Source organism: Macaca mulatta, chromosome 1 (assembly GCF_049350105.2).
Source record: "Macaca mulatta isolate MMU2019108-1 chromosome 1, T2T-MMU8v2.0, whole genome shotgun sequence".
Taxonomy (NCBI): Eukaryota; Metazoa; Chordata; class Mammalia; order Primates; family Cercopithecidae; genus Macaca; species Macaca mulatta.
In genome coordinates this window covers 124,960,583-124,987,304 of record NC_133406.1, presented here as the reverse complement: position 1 = coordinate 124,987,304, position 26,722 = coordinate 124,960,583, and the positions used below count along the sequence as shown (strand labels likewise).

At 44.0% G+C, this 26,722-nt stretch overlaps 1 protein-coding gene across 3 annotated transcripts in view; it reads right to left on the bottom strand.

Annotated features, from left to right (window-relative positions):
• Window positions 1-1,972: 1,972 nt before the first annotated feature.
• Window positions 1,973-26,722, bottom strand: part of NGF (nerve growth factor) — a 52,237-nt gene continuing 27,487 nt past the window's right edge. For 2 of the 3 annotated variants that reach the window (XM_015148902.3, XM_077950560.1), the window contains exons 2-3: window positions 9,692-9,815; window positions 1,973-2,862 (exon numbers count right to left, since the gene is read on the bottom strand). In XM_015148902.3, the coding sequence (XP_015004388.1) occupies window positions 2,125-2,850 (726 nt within the window). In that variant the 5' untranslated portion in view covers window positions 2,851-2,862; window positions 9,692-9,815 and the 3' untranslated portion in view covers window positions 1,973-2,124. Of the gene's footprint in view, window positions 2,863-9,691; window positions 9,816-10,039; window positions 24,644-26,722 lie in introns of those variants that run through there. The other variant, XM_077950545.1, reaches the window with a different exon arrangement.

Genomic DNA, 26,722 nt, shown 5'->3' with positions numbered 1-26,722 from the left:
CGGACACCCAGGAGAGCAACCTACATGAAAGTGAGGGCCTCAGCCTCCGGGCTCCCTCAGAGGGTCCTCCCTCTTGGCGGCCCAGGGGAGCCAAAGACATTTTTTAGATGTCCCAATGTCTTACAGTGCTGCGGGCAGCACTCCAGGACCCTCTTTGTTGGTGTAGCTGCTCACAAGCCCACCTTCCTGATGGGGAGCTTCCTGAAGGCCTCCCTCTCCACTCCTCTCTCCCCACATCCCAGGTCCAAAGTCCAGTTCTAAGACAAAGAGAGGCACCCAGAAATTGTTTGTAGGGGCACCTAGGATAGGCGAGGCCACTGGCATTGGACCCCAGTAAAAAGTCACAGACATAGATCACTGGGAGGGCTCCCTCCGGAGCCCTGTATCTCACCGAGAATCTCAGCACAGAATGTTCTAGCTGGTGTTTCTTGAACATAAATCTTTATTCCAACTGCAGTAGCTGTGACAGAAAAAAACAGGGCACATTTCATCATGCTTCGACCCTAATCAAATGGTTCTCATGCCAAAGCTCCCTACGGTTCTAATTTGCCCTATTTGGATGGGGTTGGGGGTGGGGCAGGACAGCGAGAGTTACAGAGGGAATGAATAAGACCATTTGCTCTTTTCTCGGATGGACAATTTGGGCCTGTTCTCTTGAAAACCAGTGTAGGCATTTCATCCTCGGGGGGAGACAGGACGGCTAGGAGGGGAAAATGTCTGTCTTACTACAACTGCTCTGTCTGGGGCAAAACTGTGGCTTCAGGGAAAATACAAAATGAAAGTTGCAGGGGAAGGGGGTTGTGTGAGGCTAGGTGGAGCGAACCCTGGAGTCCCTCTGTGACCTTCACTCCTGTCTAAGATGCTCTGGATGCAATCAGTGTTGTTGAACACATTCACAAAGCCCCACGAGAACCACCCAGGTTGCTAACTTTCCTGGAGGCTGGAGAGTGCTGGTAAAGATGAGAGATCACACCTTCCTCCTCCTGCTGCTCTGTCCTCCCCTCCCCTTCCTCACACCCCTCTCTGGCCTTCTCTTTGTCCTGCTTGTTTCATTTCCCCTGTTGGGGAGAAGCAGAAAGCCGTTGTTCCCTGCCGGCCCACCTGTCCTCCACATCTCCCGGTTTATTTGGTTCTCACTCCATTTACTTAGTCTTTCTGCCCCACCCACTTCTCTGCAGGTCTCACGGCCCCAGTCACCTTTGGTCACTTATGGAAATCATCCAATTAAGAATCAAAAAGTTTTCAGAAGTTCTTTCCCATCTCTGGCTTCCTTGGCTGTGGGCCAATGTTGGGGCCCCTGGAAGTTGCTACTGTGGCTGTTAGTAGGTTGTAAGAGTGTCAGAGGCACTAATGTTTTCTTGGGGTAATGAAGTCTTTCTGCAGGAGGCTGCTGAGGCATAAACCGAGGAGTGGCCATGAGTACTAAGGCCAGCTGAACATGAAACCAGATCTACTTTGACAGGCCTCATGAGATTACTCTGTTACAACTCTTCCAGACGGCACATCTTCCCCTACAAATGAGCAGCGCACAGATCTTTGGTGCAAGCCTCGTCCTATCTATCGAGTGCCCCCAGAACTGAGACTGTGCCTCTGAGGCCAGGGCAGCCCCGTGCCCAGTGGTGATCTGCCTCCTGATGAGGCTCCACTAACTTCCCCAAGGGAGGAGACCAGAGCCCATGCTTCCAGGCGGTGGGCAGGTAATCCAATGATTAGGTAGCTTTGGCTCTGGAATGTAGAACAAAATTGCAATCCAGCAGGCTTCCTTTGCTAATCATGCCTGACTTATTCTAATATCTGAAACCAGTTAGCCTTTTCTGAAGTTGCAGCACTGGCTGGGGGTGGGGTAAGGGTTACAGGTGGGCCTTAGAAGGAGCCAGGGAGTACTTTGGACAATTCGGACAATTCCCCCTGCATCTTCCTGAGACTTGCAGATGATTTTACTGGGAAAAATAACCAGTGTCAGCACACAGGATGCTTCCAAAAATTTAATAAATAATGATTCTTTAAAACTGTATAAACTATAAATTACCATGCAGTCCTTATAATTTAAAATAATTTACAGGTTGAGGTAGGGAGGGGCCCAGGAGAGTGTGGAAGGGGCAGGGGAGGGAGCGTGTCGGCAGGTCAGGCTCTTCTCACAGCCTTCCTGCTGAGCACACACACACAGGCCGTGTCGATCCGGATAAATCGCCAGGCAGCCTGCTTGCCATCCATGGTCAGCGCCTTGACAAAGGTGTGAGTCGTGGTACAATATGAGTTCCAATGCTTTGAGTCAATGCCCCGGCACCCGCTGTCAACGGGATTTGGGTCCCGGCACTTGGTCTCAAAAAAGTACTGTTTGAATACACTGTTGTTAATGTTCACCTCTCCCAACACCATCACCTCCTTGCCCTTGATGTCTGTGGCGGTGGTCTTATCCCCAACCCACACGCTGACACTGTCACACACCGAGAACTCGCCCCTGTGGAAGATGGGGTGGGACGATGACCGCTTGCTCCTGTGAGTCCTGTTGAAGGGGGCAGCACCACCGACCTCAAAGTCCAGATCCTGAGTGTCTGCAGCTTCAGGTGGGGGCTGAGTGCTAAACAGCACACGGGGTGAACGGAGTCGCCGCTTTTTAAACAGCCTGGGGTCCACAGTAATGTTGCGGGTCTGCCCTGCCACTCGTGCAGCTATCGCCACTGCCGGGGCGCTGCGGACTCTGCGAAGGGCCGTGTCAAGGGAATGCTGAAGTTTAGTCCAGTGGGCTTGGGGGATGGTGTGTCCTGCAGGGACATTGCTCTCTGAGTGTGGTTCTGCCTGTATGCCGATCAGAAAAGCTGTGATCAGAGTGTAGAACAACATGGACATTACGCTATGCACCTGGAATGAAAAAGAAATGAGGGTGACTCCATGGAGTACTAAATGCAGTCAAAAGGCAGTTTCTGGGTCCCTCAGAGTTGACCTCCCACGGGGATCACAAAGAGATTTCATTCAAACTGGGGCATTTCTGAGAGGGAAAGGGTGTGCTAGCAATGGTTACACTGGGACAACAGGCATAAGCCGGGCTGACTCAGGCAGTATGGATGTGTGGTCTCCCCATCCAGGCTTCTCCAGGAAGGGACAGAGCCCCTGGAATTTTGCCCAGTAGTTCAGTATGAGCTTGGAAATATCAAACAGAATCCTTTGAGTTCTCTGACACTTAAGGAGGCTGAGGGAGGTGGTAAGTGTCCATGTGTGTACCAGGGAGGCCGGTGGGGAGAGTTTGACACCTCTCCCTGGCACTTGTGCCTTGATGTGATGGTGCTGTCCTGCTCAGCAGTTCTGAATCCTCTGGGAAGGCACTGGGGAGATCTGCTGGGGACATGTCTTGAAGCCTCAGCACTGGGTACCCCCTTTCAGACAGTGCACTGGGTCAGCTCTAAGATCTGGTGACTCGGAGCCCTTGTTATGAATTCACAGAGCATCATGTTTGGCAAAAACCTTGTGGCTCTGGGACCAACTTAGTCCAGGCACCTCTTCAGACACTACCCCACATATATAACTGTGGACCACATAATAGTTCCTCTTTGTGTAATGTTTTTAAAATGTTTTCACTTCTATCTTCTCATGAGTCTGTGAGTTCGATTAGGATTTATCATATTTATTTCACATATAAGGAAACTGATTCACAGAAAATGAACTAACACTAAAGCATTGAAGTCATAAATGAAAACTGAACCAGAAATAGAATCCAAAGTCGACCCCTTACTAAGCCAGTCTGTCCTTCCATCCACCCTTCCTTCTTTTCTCCCTGCCTTTCTCTTTCACTCTTAAACATGTCTTTTCTTTTTATTATTTGTTCTTATGTGACTATAGATCAAATGGTATGGATCTATCTGTCCCCAAGAGGACTCTGTACTGCACTGCAGTTACCCCACAAATAATCCCCCCACTTGGTCAAGTAGTTGTAGAATTAGTTCTCCTAGAGGGCCTCTCACTGGCCTCTGTGGCTCTCCTGTGCATACTTGTAGATGTGTAGCAAACATCAGCTCCTCTGTAAAGCTTCCATAGATCTTCTTGGTTGGATTAGAAATATCTCCTGTAAGAGTGTTCTGCAAACTTCCAATTCTATCCTTTCTCCCATCTCTCCTTCCCACTCTCATGGATCATTCTACTTCCTTTCCACACAGATACCACCTAGTCCTCGAAGCCTTTTCAGACCACTCTAACCAAAAATGATATCTTTCCATTCTGCACTTCAGAATAGCATAATTGTATGTGCATATGTGTGTGTGCGTGTGTGTGTGTGTGTGTGTGTGTGTGGTGTGTTCTCTTCTACTAAATCAGTGCAATGACAAGAATTCTGCATTGGGTCTGGGGGTTAGAAAACCTTGTTTGGATTCCTACTCCACTACTTGTTAGCAGAAGAAACCCATTTAATTTCCCAGAGCCTTAGTGTTCTCATTGATCGGAGGTGGGCAAGAAACACTATTTCCCAGAGTCATTGTTAGGATGAAGTAGGTTCTCACAAAATTTGTGTAAATTATGAGTTATTTCCGTCTTCTTGTGTCAAGGACTTTGTCTTTTGTGTTTTCTACTGCTGGGTTTACCTCTCTCAGACCTCCTTCAAAGCCATTTTTATTGTCTCACCGTGACTGTGAGGTACTGGAGGGTGGAGCTGTGTCTCATCCACTTGTGTATCTGGGCACTCCATCCCTTGTATTCCACAACAGTTTGTGCATAACCCTATCACCTCTCCTAGGGTTGTGGGTAATCATTGACTTGTCTGTCTCCCTGAGAGTGCTTTGGAAGCTGCACATTTTGCATTTCAATATTTCCAGGGCCAGTTGCCGGGTCTGGCATGTAGTAGGTACTCAAAAATTAAGGAGAATGAATGAAAGAATGAATGGGAGTGGCAAGAGAAGCTCACCATCTGCCTTCTTTCCATCACAGTGCGTGGTTTCTTTTGGCCTTTGTGCATATGGCTACACACTGCTTTTCTAATCTGTTTTAAGGCAACGCATTCTTCTCCTCCATACTGTGCTTTTATTCAGCTGGAAATAGACAGCTCTTTGGTGAGATATCAAGAAGGAAATCACCAAATTCTTTTCTCTTTGGTTTCTTTGAAGAATGCTTCTGTTTGCTCCAATTCTCCAGCTGACCATGCAAAGGAGGCAATGGCATATCTGGGGTTTTGACCATTACCAGATCTGTTGGCTAATGGTCTTGCAGATAAATGTCTGGACAACTCTTAGAGGACTGAATATTCAGTTGGCAGCAAATCTAAACCCTTTACTTTTGCTCCTTTTCATGTTTCATTTCTTTGTTCTTCTCGGTACATAATATCTCTTATTAGATAGATTAAAGGAGAAGAAAGAAAACTGAAATTCATCCCCTTATATCCAAATTAGTAACACTTGTTAGAATTTTGAGGGGAAAATGAAAATAACTAAATAAAAAGGTTTCGATGGACATAAGGGACATACTTTTCCCTATTCCCCATTACCCGAAGTTCCCACTTCATTCATGGTCTCCCCTTTGGTGGGCTCGTCCTCTTCTAAGGAGCCCATTGAAATTTCTGTGCAATCGACTCCCATACCTGGATCTCTAATCAACTAGTCTTTTGAAGCTAGTTCTGCCTTCCAGCTTCTTGAAGGCAATTCTCCATAGATACTGGCATTTTAAATGCAAGACATCTAAAACGAAAATCTCCATACTCATAATCCTAATTAGGACCATCTTCTCCCCATCTTCCTTCTCTGCATACAACAGCAACAGACCCATTTTGGATCATTTGATTATTAGTTTCACAGCTACCATCTCTTTTGATCCTCTCTCCTCATCTCCCTAAACACGCTTCTTCACAGTTTCCTTTTTCTGTTACTGGAACCATCATTCATTCATCCATTAGCTCTATACCTCTGCTTATCCCTCTGCTTTTTCATCCCTGACCTCCATCCAGCCTTTTTGGTTTTGTTTTGGTAGCATTCTCTCGAAACTGTATTTTCCCTTCCATTCTCATCTCTGGGCCCCTAGTTCAGGTCATGGGAACAGTTCCCTACCTGACGTCCTGTATCCTCATCTCTCTTCTTCCAATGCCTTCTATCCCTGGCTGCCCCATTTAGCTTCTTAAAATCTGCTCTGATTCATATCACCCTGCTCAAAGGAACTGGTGCCAAGTCCCTTGTCTATAAGTCAGTAGGGACTGCTCTGCCTGGCAATGGGATCCTGCCTCCTTCTACTCCCCTCACATAGTTTGCATTCCAGGCGCACAAAACTCCTGGGGGCAGTTCCTGCTTGGGCTTCCCCACCACTGCCCTTTTTCAGACTCTTCCCTTCCAGGTATGCTCCCCTACCCTCCTAGGGCCTTTTCTGCTCTCCACCTCTGCTGGTGGAATCCTCCTGTTGTCCTTCAACAACTTCAATGCTGCCTCCCCTGGGGAGTTTTTTCTAATTCCAAGACAAACTACCTTCTCTCTCTCTCTCTCTGTCTCTTTTTTGTTTTGTTTTGTTTTGTTTTTGAGATGGAGTCTCACTCTGTTGCCCAGGCTGAAGTGCACTGGTTCGATCTTGGCTAGCTGCAGACTCCGCCTCCCAGGTTCAAACAAGTCTCCTGCCTCAGCCTCCTGAGTAGCTGGGACTACAGGCACACGCCGCCACACCTGGCTAATTTTTGTATTTTTTTGTAGAGGCGGGGTTTCACCATGTTGGCCAGGATAGTCTTGATCTCTGACCTCGTGATCTGCCCCCCTCGGCCTCCCAAAGGGTCGGGATTACTGGCGTGAGCCACCATGCCTGGCTCCTTCTCTATCTCTTAAAGCCTTCCCTTTATATTCTCTTAGGGCAGTTGTATTCTCTTATCCTCCCTTCTAGAGGACAAACTCCCTGTAGGCAGCAAAGTGTCCTACTCATCTTTGTTGCCTCCAGGTGACCTAGAACTCCCAGGTAACTCCACCTCTAAGAACCTGTGAGTACCTAGACAAGTCTCCTGCCTCCAGTGTTCCTTAATTCTCCATCTGTGTGATGATGTTTAAGGTATCTTCCAACTAGTATATTCTTTCATTTTAGGCACTTACGAAGTTTTCTACTCTGCCTTGCATCTGCTGGTTTGACTGAACTGACTTCACAAAGTTCCTAAACTCTAACACTACCTTTCCACTCACAGTCAAGATACCAAATGGTATCACATTTAATCACAATGGAGATTTGTATCACAGGCAGATTGTTTCATTAAGACTTGAATATGTCTCAAATATATCTCTCATTTAGATTTTAGGTTTAAAGTTTTAAAAATATATATATTTAATTCACTCATGAGAGTGTGTTCCGATAAACTTTTAAGTTTTTAAACAAAAACTCTCTTTTAAAAAATGATCAGTAGATAAAAGAAAAATTGAGTGCATTCTCTATTCTAGTGATATAATGCACCGTTTAGAAAAGAACATTCTTTTTATTTTTGATGTGAACCAGAGGAGAAGTTTTATTTATTTATTTTTTTAAAAACACCCTTTGAAGCCTTTCTCCTGAACAGATGACAGCCTTCTGTGTGGCTTTACTAAGCAGAGCTCTGCAAGCTGAATGATCAGATGGGGAGAATGCAATTAGGGGCTCACATGAATGAACATGTTCTATTTAATGTGAGAATGGTCTTTAATTGTCTTCCTCCTACCTAGAATGGAAGATCCATGACTAAGAGTGGGGTGGCCCATCGGGATGCCTTTACAACCAGCCACTGATGGGGTGCCCCGCTCTCTTGCCCTCTTCTGAACCAGCGGTACATTCTGTGGATTTCCAGTGGTTCACACACTCCAGTAATAGGATACATTTCTTGCACTAGGTGAATGATCTTCAAAGATTCTGGCCTCACCTAAATGGGTGATGAAGCTGCTGGACAGAGCTAAGCAACTGGCCCAAATATTTGTGGTTAGGAGGGCTGACGGCACTGGGAGGCTTGGCAACCGTGCCTGGGGAGATGTGTTGTAGAAGGGAGTGAGAGAATTCCTGCCTTGGAGAGAGCCATGCCAAGAGCTGCGAGCGATTCTCGGGCTAGAGATGGTATACGTGAACCCGGGTCACTAACAGTTGGCGAGAGATGAAATTCTTGTGGCCAAGGAAATCCAGCCTCCTCCTCCTCCATCTCATTCGCCACATTCCGAGAGTGGGTCAAGGGTCGTTTCTTGTTTTACGCTTGACCTTCACTCTAAATGTTAACTGGCTGCTGTCTTCAGTTGTAAAGGCTTGAATGCTCTTGGGGGTCGGGGTGAGAGGAATTCTGTGACTTCTCATTTCCCCAGCAAGGTACTTCAGAGGTGTCCTGGGCTGGGCTGAACAGAGAGAGGCATCGACAGAGTAAAATCCAGAGCCTCCGTTAGTATCTCCCAGACAGGATTTATTGGGAGGAGGCATGGCTTGGAAGGTACATCAGAGATTCAAGTCCAGAGGCTCTCAAACTTCAGGGCATCAGAATCACCTGCAGCGTTTGTTACACTACAGACTGCTGTGCCCCATCTCCAGAACGCTCGATTCTATAGCTCTGGTAGGAGGACACTAAGAATCTACATTTCTAATAAGTTTCCAGATGATGCTGATGCAGTTGGTCTGGGGACCACATTTTGAGAGCCACAAGTCTAGCCTAATTCTTTAACTTTGTAGAAGACGAAAAGGAGCCTTGGAGAGGCTAAGTGACTTGGGCTTTTGCAGCCAGTGAGTGGCAGGGCCAGTCTGTGGACACCTGACTTGAGCTCAGCCTTGCTATCTTTTAGAGGAGAGAGGCCTGAAGCCATATGCACACTGTAACTGATAGGTGCTGGGGTGAGTTTACTCATCCCCCAACATCGAAATGAAAATTCCATTCAACAGATTATAAGTTTTACCTTCCTGATGCCACAAATCCAGATATTAGGGAATATTTAGATATTGAATTGTTTCATATCTGCTTTGTTGGATTTCTGGGCACCATATAGACTTTATCCAAAAGCTCTTAAAATGCCCATGATAGAAATATGCAACCAGAAAGCACTAGCAGGTACCGGCACCTGTGGGGTCACTGGGTTCTTGGAGGGCAGGTGTGCTGGATACATGAATGGGAACCAAATCAACTGATCTGAATTCTTAGAGACATACCTTGACATGAATGAGCTGAGATAGTAATAATTATTATTTATTGGGTATAATTTTCTAATTAACCATTACACAAACCTGGGAGGTTGGCCATATCATTCCTGTTTTAACAATGAGAAGCCAGAGATGTAGTAAGATTAAGTAATTGCATCACAGGTACACGCCAAACAGAAATGGAACTCAGAGCCAGACCTCCTGTGTACAGATCTGGAACTCTTCCACACCCCTCCACTCCACTAGCCAAGGGCACAAAGAGTGGCTGTGAACCTTCCATTTCACAAGCTCCCTGCTCAGTCGGACCAGAGAGTTGTGTGGAGGGTCTGATTGACACTGGCTATTCGAGGTCCTGTGTTTGGTGACTTTAGACCCTTGATGCAGCTCAGACTCCTGATATGTCCCTGGGGGCCATGGGGCCAACCTGAGGGCACAAAAGATTTCCTCTCCTGGGCTAGGCAGGCTGCGTTTCCTGCATCACTGAGAGCTTCTCCAGGCCCTCGCTGCTCAGCAGTTCAATCTGACTTGCCCTCTCAGGTTCTGTCACTTGGGACCCGTGCTTCTGGCAGCTGCAGAGGCAGGACCTTGGCAAGGCCAAGGCCCCTTAGGCACTTACCTCAGTGTGGCCAGGATAGAAAGCTGCTCCCTTGGTAAAACTGTTATTGGGTCCGGACGCTGAGCTGAGCTTGGGTCCAGCATGCCATCCAGCCCCTTGGACTGCACGACCACTGACCAAAACTCTGTGGAGGGGGAGAGCTGGCATTAGACTGGTACCTCACCACATTCCCTGTGCCCTACACAGTGGGGAGGCATGTGCCAATAGGACAAATTCCATTTCCTTGAGTTCTGGGATTTTACCAGCATCAGGGCCCAGGAAGGAGCTAGAATTTGGCTACCAAAATTTACCGGGGCCTGGCCTCTCATGGTCCTGTAGTGGCACTTGCCTCTCACCCTTGCGCCATACCTTTTCGTTTCAGCCTGGACACCATCCATGGCTGATCTTGCACCTAGTGCAGGTGTTTCTAGACACATGCCAAAGTCTTGCCCCAGCAGATCCCTAATCTGGAATCAAAATGGAAATTGTTCAGTACCTGACACATGCAGACGTAGTAGATCCAACTCTGAACCAGCCTAAAATACATTATACAGATGCAAAATCTCTGACAATCCAGGGCAAGTTGGTGCTTTGATAAAAATGCAGATGAGTAATGGTGACGAATAAGACAGACTGACCATTTGAGAGAGAGCATGGAGCTCTCACAGAATCAGACAGGAATCTCAGAGTACCACAATGAAAAGCAGGTTTTAGAATTGGAAGCTATGGAGCTGATACAACTTTAAAAAATCAATTTTAGGCTGTAGTTTCTAAAAACAATGTAAGCTTTCTATTCTCCTCTCCCCTCTATTACCTAATCTATGTAGGCGCTTCATTCATTCACAATATTTTCTGGGCACCGACTATGTGCCAAGCACTGTTTTTGGTGTCGAGCAGCAGTAAATAAGACAAACAAGGCCTCTGCTCTCAGGGGGCTTACAGTCTTGTGTAAATAAGCAAGATATCTCCAGATTCGTTATATGCCATGAAGGCAATTACAGGGTCTGATGATAGAGGGAAACTGCAGGAGGTATCGAGGGGCCACTGTAGACGGGACCTTCAGCGAGGAGTCCTCTGAGGAGACGGCCTTCAAGCTGAGACCTGGAGGACGAGAAGGAATGAGGGAGAGAACATTCCAGGCAGCAGGAACAAGTGCAAAGGCCCTGAGATAGAAACAAGACAAAGGTTCTGAGCATGAAGGAATGAGACCTAGAAAACGAGCTGGAGAGCCAGAAAGAGCCAGGTCTACAGAGACACAGCACGGAGTTATGGTTTTATCCTCAGGACATTAGGAAGGGAGTGGAGGGCTTTGAACAGGAGGGTGATATTTATGGGTAAATGAATGAATGTCTATGACAGAATTTGTTGTAGGGTGGAGAAGCCCTCCCAATAAAGTTCTAGAATGACATCTTAACCTTCCTGTCCATATTCTCTTTTCAACGCCAAAAAACTCCCCTCCCTGTGGTATCTTTGTCCAGTGTGGATCCCCACCACATACCTTCATCCAACTCCGTCTCAGCTTGTGCTATGAAAGCGAATGTCAGAGAAGCCACCACGGCTCCCCAAACTCCAACCACGAAGAGGAGCTGGAGAACAGGGGAGGTAGCAAGGGCCTCTGAAGTGGTCTTCAAGCCACTAGAAATCATGAAATTAAGCCCTGGGATGTCTCCATTCTTCTTCCTTTCCCATCCTGCTCAAAATAGTCTTCTTGCCCCAGAAAGAACCAGAAAAATCTTTCAATACTCAATTGGGGTTGAAGGCTAGTGATGAAAATGCGTACTCAGACACTCTTTAAAAGGTTACATTCTGTGACAAAGAACATTTTCATGCTCTCCCAGAGTTGGACCTAGCATGGGAGAGGGAGAATGGCATGTCCCCAGGGTAAGAGGTGGACATTATCTGGTCCCATTAGTCATGGGAAGATGGTTTCATCTAGTCCATAAACCCTTTGGCTAAACCTGAAAGGTTGCAGGCTGGAACCCATACACCTGCATTCTGATTCAGTTCACTCTGAGCTTTCTCCTCTATAGGATGAGAAGCTGGCACAGATAAGAGCTAAGGTCCCCTTTGGTTCTGATCATCTGAGATTCCATGACTTTGAATGTTTTCCAGGCTGCATTGCTACTAGATGCTTAAGTAGTGCTTTCTCTCACCCCAAAATTGGGATTCATTTATTTCATTGATTAAACACTTAAACTTGCAGGTCCTGTGCTGGCCACTGTGTTAGGTGTCAGGTGCTAGGGATACAAAGAAGAATAAGACATAATACTTAACTTCCTAGAGCAAGTAATCTAGAGATAGGAAAAGGCACGCATATAAACAAACATTTAAAGTACAGTGAGTTAAGTATGATGTATATGTGACATGATATGGAAACATAGTGGAAGGAGAAATTGGTTTTATCTGGCCAGACTGGTTAGAGACATATTCATAGAGGAGATAACATCTGAGCAGGGTTCTTAAGGATGAATAAGAGCTCATTAGGGAAGAAGGGAAGGAAAGGTCCCAGAGTTCAAGAACTGGGTGGAGGTCCACCATGGCATTGCAAGAGTAGGGGAGAGGAGAGGAGTATAGAATGGGCCTTACACATCAGAAGGTGCTAAGAGACTTGCAGTACCCTTCTGGGGCCTGCCTACTGAACTTCTTCCTATAGGACACAAAAAGCCTCCGCTTTTAATCAGTAGAGCAACCAGTAGAGTGACTTTCTCTGGAAATATTCTGGATATTCTACTACAAGCTAGGATGGCCTCCAATCTGGATGACTAGAAGAAGAGGGACGTTTGGTTTAAATAAAAAATTCCACAATTCCTAGGAAGATCTGCATTCTTAGGGTATCTACTGTAAGCCAACCACAATAGATTCCCTGGCCCTGTATCTGCAATTTCTGGACCAAGTCACCTTGGTGCATGCCAGGGTCAGGGTCTCCTGCCAATCTCATCTGGATATCTGATTGCTATATTTGGAATTGTGTCCAGCATTTCCTATGCCTTTGGCCTTGTCTTATTCTGTGTTGATATAAGCAGTTTATTACTGCAGAGAGAAATTCTCTGTCCACAATAATGAAACTCTAAAATATTTTTGTAGATATTATTGTCATTGTTTTTAGTCTCATGCTAATGAAGGTTGAGGCTCTAAAATTAAATCCAATTTAAATATTACAAATTTCTAATGCAAGGCATTGGGACAAACAACCCAAATGCATATCTATTTTTAAAACCCTGTCTGTTTTCATAGAGTAATCACTTAAACAGAAATCAGCTCTCACACTTTTGATAAATGCATGGAAATAAATCTCAGCTCATTTCAGGATCATATTCTATTCCTTCTTACAGGGCACAAAGGAATCCTAATAAAGTCTGGTGTACCTCTTCTAGAGCTTGTCCTGTCCTGGGTTTTATGCTTTGAAGCAGTGGTTCTCAAAGTGTGGTTCCATAGTAGTATTGTAGTAATATCTTAGAACATGTTAGAAATGCGAATTCTTGGGTTTTACCACAAACCTACTGAATCAGAAACTCTGGGAATGAAACACAGCAATCTGTGGTTTAACCAACCCTGCAGGTGATTCTGATAGTCACATAAGTTTAAGAACCATTGCTTTAGGGCTTCCACCTTGTTCCTCCTCATGGGGTAAAGGATCCAGTGCAAAGACGAAGCACCAACCCAGAGCCAGTCCACTCTGTAGACCACCGCTTGAATGTAACTTTCCATATAACAGTCAAAGGTATGTTGTGGGCTTCTTCCCTCTTCTGGACCATACTCCTAGGACTTATCTCAGAACCCAATGTCCAACCAACCCTGAGCCTGGTAGAGCTAGGGGAGAGAGGGCTCTTCTTAAGACCCCTGAGGTTAATCGATAATATTTTGGTCAATTTCAGTCATGAAACTTAGATTAATGGCAAACTGTCCAAAATCCAATCAATATATAGTTTAAGGAAACTGTGCCTCTGCTGATCGTTTGTCAGGGACTAATGGGCCTTAGCCGCAGCTATTGAAACCCGATAACTGTCAATCTCCATCCCCTTAATCCTTCCACACTCAGATTTTGTGGGACATTCTATCTATCTCACTGGCTCCCCGTTTCTACTGTCCCTGAATCCTCTATAGCAGTGGTTCTCAACTTTGTCTGTAGTTTGGAATCTCCTGGGCAGCTTTTTGCACTCCTGCTGCCTGTGTCTCACCTTCAGAGATTCTGGTTTCATTGACCTGGAGTGCTGCCTGGGCCTCGGGAATTTGTAAAGCTCCCTAAGTGATCCCAATATAAAGCCAGGGCTGGGAACCCCTGCTGCATAGGATGAATGGGAAGTTTGGAATTGTCTTTGATAAGCTAGTAATTGTGAGACATTATCAAGAAATTAATATATCTCAGAAAACATAAAGTTCAGGTGTGGTCACATTATAAGCCACAAGAAGGTCTGAGAATATAGTTGACAAACTCTCCGGGGAATGTTGCCCCCGTCTCTCCTGCCTGACCAATGCCCAGTTGTCTAGATATAACTGACATTTGTGAATTGGAAGCTTTTTGTTTGTTTTACTCCTTTCATGCCACTTAAAATCTTCTCTGGTGATGCCTGTTATTGACCATTATTAAGGCCATTACCAAGCACATCAAATCATGTCAAAATGGCCAAAGTTGATTTTTTTCCCCCAAAAGAGCTCTCAGTCAGCAAACTTCATGGTTGTATTCCATACTAGAAAAGATTTCAGATTCCTTTTCCCATTGTGGACAGACTCCAAGTAGGGACTAACAGAGAGAGGGGAGGATTAAGGGGAATAGTTACAGCCTATAGCAATCGCACCAACAATCATTCTTATACCCTCAACAACATGTCCTTCATCTAAGACATTCCTAGTGAGTATCCCTACTCACCGAGCTCTCCTGGGCGGAAACTAGGAGAAAGGGGGCTGCAGTCGCCCTGACATCTTTAATGTAGTGCAAGCTGCTCTTGGGACTAGCCATTGCTTTGGAGCACATGGGAGGAGTGGTCCCGGAGGTCTTTTTGGCCAGGTGTCCCCAGATCTTTGGTATTCAAAATTTCAGCACATGGTCCTTGGACTTAATAATAGTCCAACCCACTATTTGGTAATAGCCAAATTGATCACTGCATCAAAGATGCCAGGGCAGCTTCAGCCCCCTCGCTGCTAGTTTCCACCAAGGAGAGCTCTGTGCGTAGGGAAACTCACTAGGAATGTCTTACATTAAGGACATGTTGTTGAGGAAATAAGAATAATGGTTGATGTGACTGCTGTGATCTTCCTGGCTGTAGCCATTCCCCTCAATTCTCCCCTCCCTCTGTTAGTCCTTACCCTGAGTCTGTCCACAATGGGAAAAGGAATTTGAAATCTTTTCTAGTATGAAATATAATATGAGGTTTGCTGAGAAGGAGCTCTTTTTTGAGGGAAAAATCAACTTTGGCCATTTTAAGATGATTTGATGTGTTTTAACTATCCAGTGGTTTTGGCACATCCAATAGGAAATTAATACCAAGGACTTAGGAAGACATTAAGGTTCGGTGAAATTGCTGTTCTTTTTGATGAAAAGTTTCAATGCTGACAATTCTAAAGTACCCTGGCACATTTTCCTGAAAGAAAAATGGTCCTATGGCTCTTTGGGAAATTTGTGGGTAAATTACAAAACCCTTTCTAGCACTTCCCCGGAGAGTGAGACAGCTGTAGGTAGGAAGAAGTTGTGGTTGGCTGACCTCAGCTTCAGAATCAAAGGGCACTTGCTATGAATGAGAGTGGCCTTCTATTGTGTGTGGCGAAACACAATCCGCATGTTTACCTGACTGGAGGAATTCATGAGCTGTATAACGTCCCACACCCCAGGGAGGTTTTCAAAGTGTGGGTAATTACAACAACATTATTGTGGTAGAAGATAAGACATCTAAACACACAGCAGCCTTCCGTTACAGAGTTGAGGGCAGAATATTTTTGCAAGAATGTATGGCTAAATAATAGTCCTTGTAGTATAGCCCATCAGCTTAGTAATACTAGTAATATATCTATAATCTATATTTGAGTGCCAAAAACAATCCAATAATTTTTCAAACTTTTCTGAGATCCTAAGAAAACATCTCCTTTGTTCCAACTGGCTAATCCTTAAACCACACACAAAAAACTTCATTTCAGTGATGCTTTTGTCCTTTCCCTGGTCCGTTGTTCCCATACTTGGGACTAATAGCAGACAGTGGTACTGGGAGCAACGACTCTCAGGTTGGTTGCAGTCAAGGTTCGCATATAATCATAACAGCACCTATGGAGTCTCCAGGCTACTGCAGACCTTGAATGACCACCTAGGATTGAACACACGAAGGAAAGCAAAACGGTGCCAGTGAATGTTAACTCAGATCCAAGCCCTTTATTCTACTTGCTTTATAGGATTAAATGTCCTCGGCTCTTCTTGAGCTAGCCTTTTCCTCTCAGTGTGTGGTATGTTTTCTAAGCAATAGGTCAAGAAATGTTACAACACAGAAGTCTATAATGTGATTCAGATGTAACTTCAGAAATTAAGACAAGGTAAAGATTCATAGCCCTGAAAAAGACCAGGAACTATACTGGCTTAACTGACACATGGGATTCCGGTGCTTTAAGAAAGGCAGGCAGTCCGTCCTTCAATTAAGGAGGGATAAGGGATGAGTCATGGCACTTGAATGTAAGGATTCAAGTAAAATGCCACCCTTACTCATTAAAGTGTCCATTAGATGAGGCCATTTCTGTTTGAGCAGCTGGACTTCAGTTTCACTGCAAAAATCGCTGCACCTCAACCAACCTGCATCCAAGAAAACATGGATCACAAGCAGTCAGCACCAAACACATCCCAAGGGAAACTGAGTCCGAGGACACATCAGATACCGTCCCACTCCACACCACTCTGGAGTGACAGCTGCCATCGTGTCTTGAGCTCCCTTGCTCTTCTGCACTGACATTTCCTGGCTTGTCTGCTGACTTCACATCCAGAAAATCTGACTCAAGGCATGAAAGAGATAACTCAGCCCAGCTTTGCCCAGGCATGCAGCACATGCAAATCCTAGGTAACCTGAGGCAAAGATAAGAGGTGGAAATGAAGAATTTACTTCCATGTGTGTGTTTGTCAGGGGGCTTTAGCTACTTCCTGTGCATGGCTTTAACTATCTTAGTCCCATATGGGCTCCTATTATACAGTAACACATATGACTTATGGGGAATGCTGGAATACCATCAGGGTGGTTACCTCTAATGAAGGGCTATTTGACAGGGATTTTTGAGCTTAGGTTAAGGAGTTTCATCTAGCTCTTTCATTATCTCGGGATGAAAGGTCAGGAGAGATGAAAACCTGCTGTCCTTTCTAAAGTCACTTGCTTCTCATATAATTATATTTCAGAATATTCCCAGTCTTCTAGTGTTTCTTCTTTTAAGATTTATTTGATAATGACAACATGAACAAAATAAAAACTCTGCATTGGGGAAATTTACTCCGGAGCTAACGAGAGACTCACAGAGAGCATCTGTCTCTAGAGACCCAGAACATTGTGGGTAATTAGAAATTCCAGAGATGAGAGCAGACAGTTTTCCTTCTCAATCACCACACTTCTCAATCTTCAGCAAGAGACTTAACCTCTCTGCCCCTCAACATCTTCTCTCAAAAATCAGAACAATTATACCCTCCATATTGGGTTATTGAGAGGGTTAAATTGAATAAGCATTTAGCCCAGTGCCTGACACCTAGTTGGTGCTACATAAATATCAGCTACTCTTATTAATATCATTAAAGACATTTGGCCAGAATCAGGCAGCTAGTTAGTGGCAGATCTGGGTGCAGAAGAGAAAGTGATGCCTCCTGTTCATCCCATGCCCCCATCTGGCCCTCTCTGGCAGGAAGAAATCACCACTTTGTGTCCCAGTTGTGATTGGAATGGCTGGCCATGCACATGCTCAGTGGAACCGAGCAATTGTAGACTGCTCAGCCTGCAGCTGTGGGGCGATTATCTGCAATCATTTGCCAACAAAGATGCTGAGTAACAAACTGAAACATTTGTTTTTGAAATGATCCATTTTCTTCAGCCATGTCGCAGTCAGAGGGAGGAAGCTGCTCCAGCTATGGCTGTGTTCATCGGAGCGCTGCGATGTTTAGCTGTCACTAAAACTTGCCAGGCACTGTAAAGTTAATAGCATCTTTTCTTAAGTAATTGCTGCCTTGCAGGAAAAGTGAATCACAAGGAGAATACAACATGGAAGATATCCTCATGATCACATTTATACTTGGTTATCCAGGGATTTGGGACAAGTTTAGGCATCTGCTGGATTAACTTCTTGAGGTCTTAAGTGTATTTCTATCTGTGGGGCTGTCCCAGTGTAGGCACTTAATGAATGTTTATTGAACAGAATTGAAGACTCTTCCCACAGCTGCGCCAGTTTATTCAACCCAAGTAAATCATTATTTCATGTTATACTGGGAAATAACAAGTGGTCCCAATTCACCTTCTTGGATAACTGGGCGAGCCTCCCTTTTACTTTGGCTATTTAGTGTTTTATTTAAGAAGGAGAGTGCCACATTGGTGGCCTGACAGGTGGGCCTCAGAGGAACTAAGAATCTAAGACCCTTCTTTATGAGCCCTAAAAGTGTACACAGGTGTTGTGCAAAACAAACACCCTCCTTACTTCCAGCTTGTTCATTTTTCTTGTCTAGAATTTCCTTGGAGAAGGCTATGCTCCAACCCAGCCGCTGGTTATGTTGTGCAATCCACTGGGATGGCAATCACCTCATTGTTTAGTTACAACCCATGAAAAGATGAAAAAAAGAAAGAAAAAAACACAGTACACATACAGAATGAGGGTGGAGACTGCATGATGATAATGAAAACCATTTGTTAGCATTTCACTCCTTTGTGAATCAGCCGAGTTTCTGGCACCAGGCCTCTGTCTGTAAAGGAAGCTGCACCTCAAAGGCCCTCCAGGGACTCTTTCTGCCTTGTCTGGTCTAGAGAGTGTCGCCTTTTGTCCCCAGGAAGGTAGGCGCTAGACTGACTGCCCCAGCTCCCTCTGCACTGCAGCCACCAGGACTGGCTCCAGCTCTCACCTTTTGTCCCAGGGCCATGTACCTATCCTGTGTGGTTGCACACTGGTGGTTACTTTTAAGCTCTGCCTAAACCACAGTTTGGTCTCATGCGTGTGAGGATGCTTTTCCCCTTTGTCATCTCCCTGTATTGTGTCCCCTCATCTGTGTCCAGCACTTTCAGCCCTGCTTTCTTTTTGGCTATTTCAACTTTTCCTTCTTTCCACAGACCTGATTCCTGTATTCTCAAAATAAGGATTCAAACTTTGGAGGAATAAAAAGCAAAAATAAATTAAAATTTAATAAATAAAACAAAAAACCTCAACAAACAAACACCGAAAATTTCACAACCAGTAGAACACTGTGTATCTGCCTGAGCATGTATGTTTTGCCTGCATTGTCCCAAACAGAAGAATAACTTCAAAAGGCACATATGATGGTTATGGGCAGAGACCAGTACCAATGCTCTTTGTGCACCTGTATTCATTAAGTCCCAGGACCTAAGTGCTTTCCCTCTCTGCCCACTTCTGAAATCTATCACAGCATTTAGATAGGTCAAGTATAGAATTTAGATCCACAAAGCATGGCAGCATTATCCTCAACAACCACCACCACCCCTACCACCATCACTGCCTCCACTTCTTCCATTACCATCACTACTATCACCTCCTCCAACACCATCATCACCACTACTTTCTCCATCACCATCACCACTATCACCTCCTCCATCATTATCACCACCACCATCTTCCCCAACACTTCCTCACCACCAACATCCTATCGCTACCACCAGCACTATCACTTCCAACATTTTGCCACGATTACCACCCCCACCATCAACACTGCCATTAATATTACTACCATCGTCACCATCCCCATCACCTCTAAAGGGTTGAAGAACTTTGGAGTCATGGAAGTTTTACCAGTGTTCTCCAAGACCTCCTCATAGGCCATAAGTAGAATCACCAGAGGCAGAAGATAGCTGAACCTTGAGGTCATTTAGTCTCTTCCAGAGTAATTAAATGAATTGTGTAGGTCCATATAACCTCCAACTGACTGGTGAATAGAGTTAGATCTAGAAATCAATATTCCTGATTCTCCATAAATTTCATTATACTATTTTCTAGCACTCATTCTGGGGCTGTTTTTTCCTTTCTTTCTCCTGAGATTTTTCTTTTCTTTTGTCAGCTTTGTATTTCCAATAATGTTGGTTATAACATTTTTCAGTTTAGACCTTGATAAATCTTAGAATTATCTCAAAAGAGCAATACCTGTAATGGTCACAAGAACATTTATATATAGACATGTGCACATACACACACAAGTATTTTTTACTTCTTCGAGATGTAGTTTTGCTGTGTCACCCAGGCTGGACTGCAGTGGCATCATCTCGGTTCACTGCAACCTCCGCCTCCTGGGTTCAAGCAATTCTCCTGCCTCAGCCTCCCAAGTAGCTGGGATTACAGGAGTACACCACCATGCCTGGCTGATTTTTTCTTTTTCTTTTTTTGTATTTTTAGTAGAGATGAGGTTTCACCATGTTGGCCAGGCTGGTCTCAAACTGCTAACCTCAGGTGATCTGCCCACCTCAGCCTCCCAAAGTGCTGGGTTTATAGACATGAGCCACTGCGCCTGGCCATATTTTTAAAAGCAGGTAAGGGATTACGTATCTTGGTCCTCCAACATGAGAAAGGCTCTTCCATTTGCCTGATGCAATCTATTAAAGGCAGGTACACAATTTTTGCAGACCATGTTGAGTTTTTCCATTTCTTCACATCTGAAGACAAGTGGACTTTGTGCTTAGGCCTCTAAAAGAAGGGAACACCCTCTCTGACCTCTCCTCTCAGCCTCCAGAAGGAGGCACTCCTCTGGTTAGTCCAATTCCATGACAGCAACGACTCCCACTTCTAAGAGAGGTGTTCTGGGAGTTAAAGGCCAGGCCCTGAGCATGGCTGTCTCCTGGCCCTTCCACGCAGCGGGAGAAGTGGCAGGACAGCTGTCTGAGGAGGAGGCCTAGACAGCTTCTTTTTTCCTCAGTCACTGGTTCAGACTGAATGGGGAGCTCCTAGTGACTGCTGGGTCACTAGGGTGAGTATGCCAAAATTGTGAGTTTGAGTTTGGGTTTGTAGGAAGAAAAGGCAGGGATAGGATAGAAATCCCCAAGAGTCTTCTTTGGCCTACAGCTTAGGCTGTATTAGAAGTGTTAATAAGGATAGAATGACCTATATTTTATGTGTGAAATTAAATGTAATATAATATTATGTGTTAAAATATGTTAATTACTCCTTTAGCATAAACTGTGGGTTAGAAATGAATACAACTACTACCACTAAAAATCAATAACATGTATTATGTATTATGTACCAGATACTATACTAAGCACTTTATATATATTTATTTCCTTTTAAAATACTCATTAAAAATCTTTTGAGGTTAGTATTTGACAGATAAGGAAACTTCTGTCAAACTTCATTTGACAGATGAGGAAACTTCACCTCAGTAATACAGTGGGGAAGTAGAAGGTCACACTGTTGAGTGGGTGGCATGATGGACGATAGCCCAGGTCCCTTGCTCTGTGGTTCACTCCTTTTTAACCCTACTCCGCACTGCTCACAACACTGATCAATTCAAGGGAGCAAGAGTTCTGTCCTCTGGGTTTTGTTCTGAGTGTCGATTTCCGCTTCCATGATACGGATAATGTATAGGTGGGATTCTGTGCATCTTCTATGCTTGAATATACCTAATTGCTTTTAAAAAATTGGCACACACTTTTGAGTTTGTAAAATACCTTGGCTTCTCTACTTATCTGTCATGACATTCTCTTTGTTTATACCCTTGAGGGAGCCCATAACCCATACTCTCTCCTCACTGAAGTAATCTAACCAACAAGGAACAGATTTTGGAAGGACTCACTAATCTGATAGAAATGTAGCAATCGAAGATAGATGTTTAGACATGTGAAGTTGTTCCTTACTGAGAAATTTATAGAAATAGAATGTGGCTATTCCATTTAATTTTATGTATTTTGGATAAGACTTACTCTTAATTCTGAGACTGTGAAGAAAAACTGCAGGCAAGACAGAAACTACTCACTCTGGGCTGAGGATGTGATTCTCTTGGTTGGCTTTTTGGGTGTGAAGACCAAGCCAGAGGCTGATGGAGCCAAGTGGAGACTGTTAATATTTCCATTCATGGACATGCAATAGCAAACCATCTCATACATTTACAGGAAAGCATCAAATATAATATCTTTGTTGAGCTTAATCAAAACCAGAGTAAAATTCCAGTCGACAAGAATAGAAACTTACCCTAATGATTTCATTTTTAGTCCAAAACATACAGTGTTTTCTCTGCTTGGTCTGTTTGTCACTTTCTAAAACAAGAAATTACCAAGCAAAGACTTTGGTTTGAGGGACGAGTGGAAAGCAATAAACATTGAGCAGAAATGCAAAGAGATCGAATGTCAAGAGTCCTTGGTGGATGAACATTCAGAAGTGGATTCAATTTGTGAATTGTTGACTTTATTTCCCAGAATTCATGTGAGTTGCTCAATCAGGATTCAATTGTCCAGGCTTCATGCTCTCAGCAGTGACTGTTTCATATAACAGAAGTAAATCATAAGGCAAAAAAAGAGGAGGTTGAGTTACCATCAGCGGTATGTTGTTTGTTTGTTTGTTTTAGGCAAGACATTTGCTTTCATCGTTAGCAGGTGAAATGGCCTTTTTCTAGAATAATAAAAATCTCGCACTACAAAAAACATAACCAGAAGAGAAAGAACCATCTTCTGATTTGCCATAGTGAGTTCAGTCGATAGCTTAATATTAGGAATTACATTGCTATGTATACAGCAAATTGGTGGTTTTCATTACAAGCACTGGGTGAAACTCTGGAAGTTGCTCTAGCCCACCAGCCCATTGCCTCTAGAAACTCTCTTTAAAAGAGATAAAGCCACCATCTTCTTTTAGCTTCTCAAGAATAGTGAGTATGATGGTGCAAATTAGAGGAAGGCTCTTCATCAGTGAACAATGGCTGTCACCTACAGGGTAACAGTGACATTTTGGCAGGCACATCAGAAGAGCACAACATGGCCATTAATTATGCAGTTTGGTCCTGTCACCACTGGGCACTATGGGATATCTGACAATGTTGGTACTGATGATTGGTGGCCCTGGCCCTGGTGCTGGATCTGCTGATTCCAGTTAGGAGCCATCCTGGGGCTAAGCCCAGGTCAGGGACAGAGGGAGAAATGGCTGTCTCATTTCCCATCATCCTGGAGCTTGTTGAATGTGGTGGCATGAATGGATGAATCCTGAACAGATGGAATGAGATCACCCCAACACCTATAGGCACTGGAACAAACTAAGTGAGCTGGGATTTGTCTTACCCTTAGGAAACCTGATGTTATTGTAGAGGAAAACTGAAATAGTAGAAAGAGAACATTGGCGCTATAGTGGGACGCAATTGAGAGAGGAGGGGAGTAAGAGAATGAGAGCAAAGAGTAAATGAGAAGAAGGGGAAGCAGGAAAGTAACAGAGGGGAGTGGAGAAAGCAAAGGAGGGTGTGGAGGGAGATCCAAAGGGCAAAGGAGCAATGCCAGCAAGAGAGAGAGAAGCTGAGAGAAAGATCAGAGAGACAGAGACTGAGGAAAGACTTTGAAGATAATCTCAACCTCAGCTCTGGTGAGGAGGAAGAAATCACTGCACAAATCACAAGCAGACTTACAGTGATGTACTCAGCTTGTGCTGGTGAGATGTGATTCCTGAATTTCCCTAGAGAAAAAGTCCAAGGAATAGGTAATCATAGCCATTTTATAATAAGCAACAACTCTACCGAAAGAACCCAAATTTCACTGAACCGGCTTCTGGTAATCTTACAAGATTATGCATGATGATGTTTCAGTTTAGAGTCTATTAGAATATGATTTCTGCTGGAAAAATGTCAAATATAATCCCAAACCCAATGATAACATTGCCTTGGCAGAATGAAACAGTGATTTCATCTCATAGGTTAGGATAAGGCCATATCCAAGGGCTCACAGCATCTTCAACACAAAAGTCCTTCATTGCAGGGCCACTGGGCTGGGCGTGCCAGACTGTCTCTTAAAATAAATGAGATTATATGACCTCACCATTATCAGATTCAGAGAAAATGCCTTGGAAAAGAAATTGTGAGTAGAAAGGACACAAGGACAACATCAAGGGAATTGGGGTTTCCCATTGATGCTTGGATCCAGCTGGAGTTAGTTACAGTGTAAACTTTGTTTAATCACATCCTCTGTCATTAATAAAACCCCAAACCAAATACAGAGATAGATGATGATGTACTTGGATTTCACATTGAGTTTGCATCATGCTTTACCAGGTGCCATCCATAAATCTGGGATGCAGGCTGCTGGAGCTGGGGCCACAGAGAGGCTGTCTCAGGGATGTGCTTCCACCATTGCTCTGTGCCACTGCCATGCCCCTGTCACTGCTGTGCAGTTGGTCAGTGAACAGGCTGATGAAGGCTATAGGCTTTGCCCAAGACCCACAGTCATTCTCTTCCCAGAGTGGCAGGTGTTAAAGGCAAACCAGGAAGGTGAGGCACCTGAAAAACCACACCATAACAAAAATGGGTTGGATGAAGTACGGATGTTAGAACTTCAGGAAGGCTTTCACAGGGAGTCTGAGAAGAGCTGCTCTCCATCATTCCAGGAAACACAGCGGGCAGAACTGGAAGAGAGGCAAGTGCTACTTCAACATGAGGTTTCTAAAGATATTCAACTAAAGAAATGGGCTGCCAGTTGTGGTGGAATTCCCTGTTATGAGCAGTGTCCAATTCAGTATGAATGACTGTCATGGCCTTTTGTTATAAGAGCATTAAACTTGTGTAGATTCAGTTATATGTAATCAGAAAAAGATTAAAAGAAGGAGAGAAAAAGGAAGCAATGAAAGAGGTAAAGAAGAAAGGAAGGAAGGGAGGAAAGAAGACAGAAAGTGAGAGAAAGAAAGAGTGAAAATGATGAACCACTTAAAAAGTAAGGGTGATTCTTAGTGTCATTCCACAAATGACTATGTGAGGCTAAGATTTGAATATACCATTCTTCAGTCAGAGTTGCTTCCCATTCAACTTTCATTCTGCATGATATTGGTGTTAAAGATTGGTGTTTTTAAAAAAAAAATATAGCCCCTTGTAAGCCAACTACTTTGTCTTGTGCTCAACCCAAGAAAGAGCAACTAGTTCTCACTGGAGGAATAACTAGCTGGTTGAACTTATTGAGAGACACTAATGGTTCTCCAACACGGCTCCTTCCTCAGGGATTTTCAAAGGTAAAGTCGGTTACAGTTCAAAGGCCTTTCAGACATTGATTTTAGAATGCAGTCCCTGTATGTGATCAGTTAGGCTCCATTTAACAGGAATGCCAGACAGTCCTATTGGCAAGGAGGGAAGATAAGTGATCTTTAGCAGAATGAGTGGAGAAGGCTACTGGGATACCTGAAGCAATCAGGTAGCCTTTGAGCCATCCTTTGCACTCTAATAAGACCCCTTTGTTATGCCTTAGAGCAGTCATACCTGCTCATTTAGGAAGCCAGGACTTGATAATATTATAATAAAACTAATTTTAGATAGATGCATATATTAAAGACAGACACAGGGAATAAAGACTAGAAGGAAATACAATATGTGTTGGCAGTAGTTGAATTACGAGATTATGGGTGATTTTTGTTTTATTCTTTATACTGTTCTATATTTTGTAAATATTTTGAAATAAACTATGAAAAGCTTTTTAAATAATTATTATACTTTAAATTCTGGGATACATATGCAGAATGGCAGTTTTGTTATCTAGGTATACACATGCCACGGTGGTTTGCTGCACTCGTCAATCTGTCACCTACGTTAAGCATTTCTCCTAATGCTATACCTCCCCTAGCCCCCGACTCCCCGAAAGGCCCCGGTGTGTGATGTTCCCCTCCCTGTGTCCCTGTGTCCTCCTTGTTCAACTCCCACTTATGAGTGAGAACATCAGTGACAGACTAAATAAAGAAAATGTGGCACATATACACCATGGAATACTATGCACCCATAAGAAAGGATGAGTTCATGTTCCTTTGCAGGGACATGGATGAAGCTGGAAACCATCATTCTAGGCAAACTATGAATAGCTTTTGTAAACAGAATCATGTATTTTAAAATAATTTGACAATATTATACTTAAAACTGTAGAAATGCCCATAGTTTTTAACCTACTAATCTTACTTTTGAGGTTTTATCCTAAGAAAACGTCTAAGAGGGAAAAAGCTATATTTACGACTTTTTTCCTGCTACTAAACGATTTATAATTGCAAAGTCAGAAATCAAGTGTTCCTCAAAAAAGGGATAATTAATTAGTTGCTTTATGGAAAATCTTCTGCAAGAATTTCTATGCAGTCATCAAATGTGAAAACTGTGAAGACAGTAAGAATCAGGGACAATGCTGTGATCTAGTACAGTTTGGGGGCAAAACAGGTTGAGAAGAATATGTGTGAAATTGTTGCAGCCAAGGGAAAACACATGTGTGTGGGAACCAGGCCTGGAAGTAAATATGTAAAATGAAAACAGTTGTATTGAGTGCTACAACTTTGGGTGATCTCCTTCTTCTCTTTCCCATTTTCCAAATGACTGGTAATGTTATTATAATGCCTTTATAATGAACATAAGGCCCATAAGCCCTTCCATGTGTCCTTTCTGTAAATCCTTCAGGTTTAGGACTATACCAGATACATTTCCATGTTACTGTTCCCACCATGGTGCCAAGCCTGGGCCTTTTCAGGGGCAATGGCTCCAGTCAGTGTTGCTGAGAAAGAAACCTGGTCTATTGGATGGCTTGGGGGTGTCGGTAAGAAACATGGTCAACCTGTGAGCAGCCCCTGTGTTTGGTCAAGTTACAGTCTTACCATGTTGGACAGAGAATAAGAAGCTGATAAATTAGTCCAATGTGTGTGGACATATTCCCTGTAATTGGAAGTTCTTAGGCATGAAATATCAAGGGTTGAGAACTC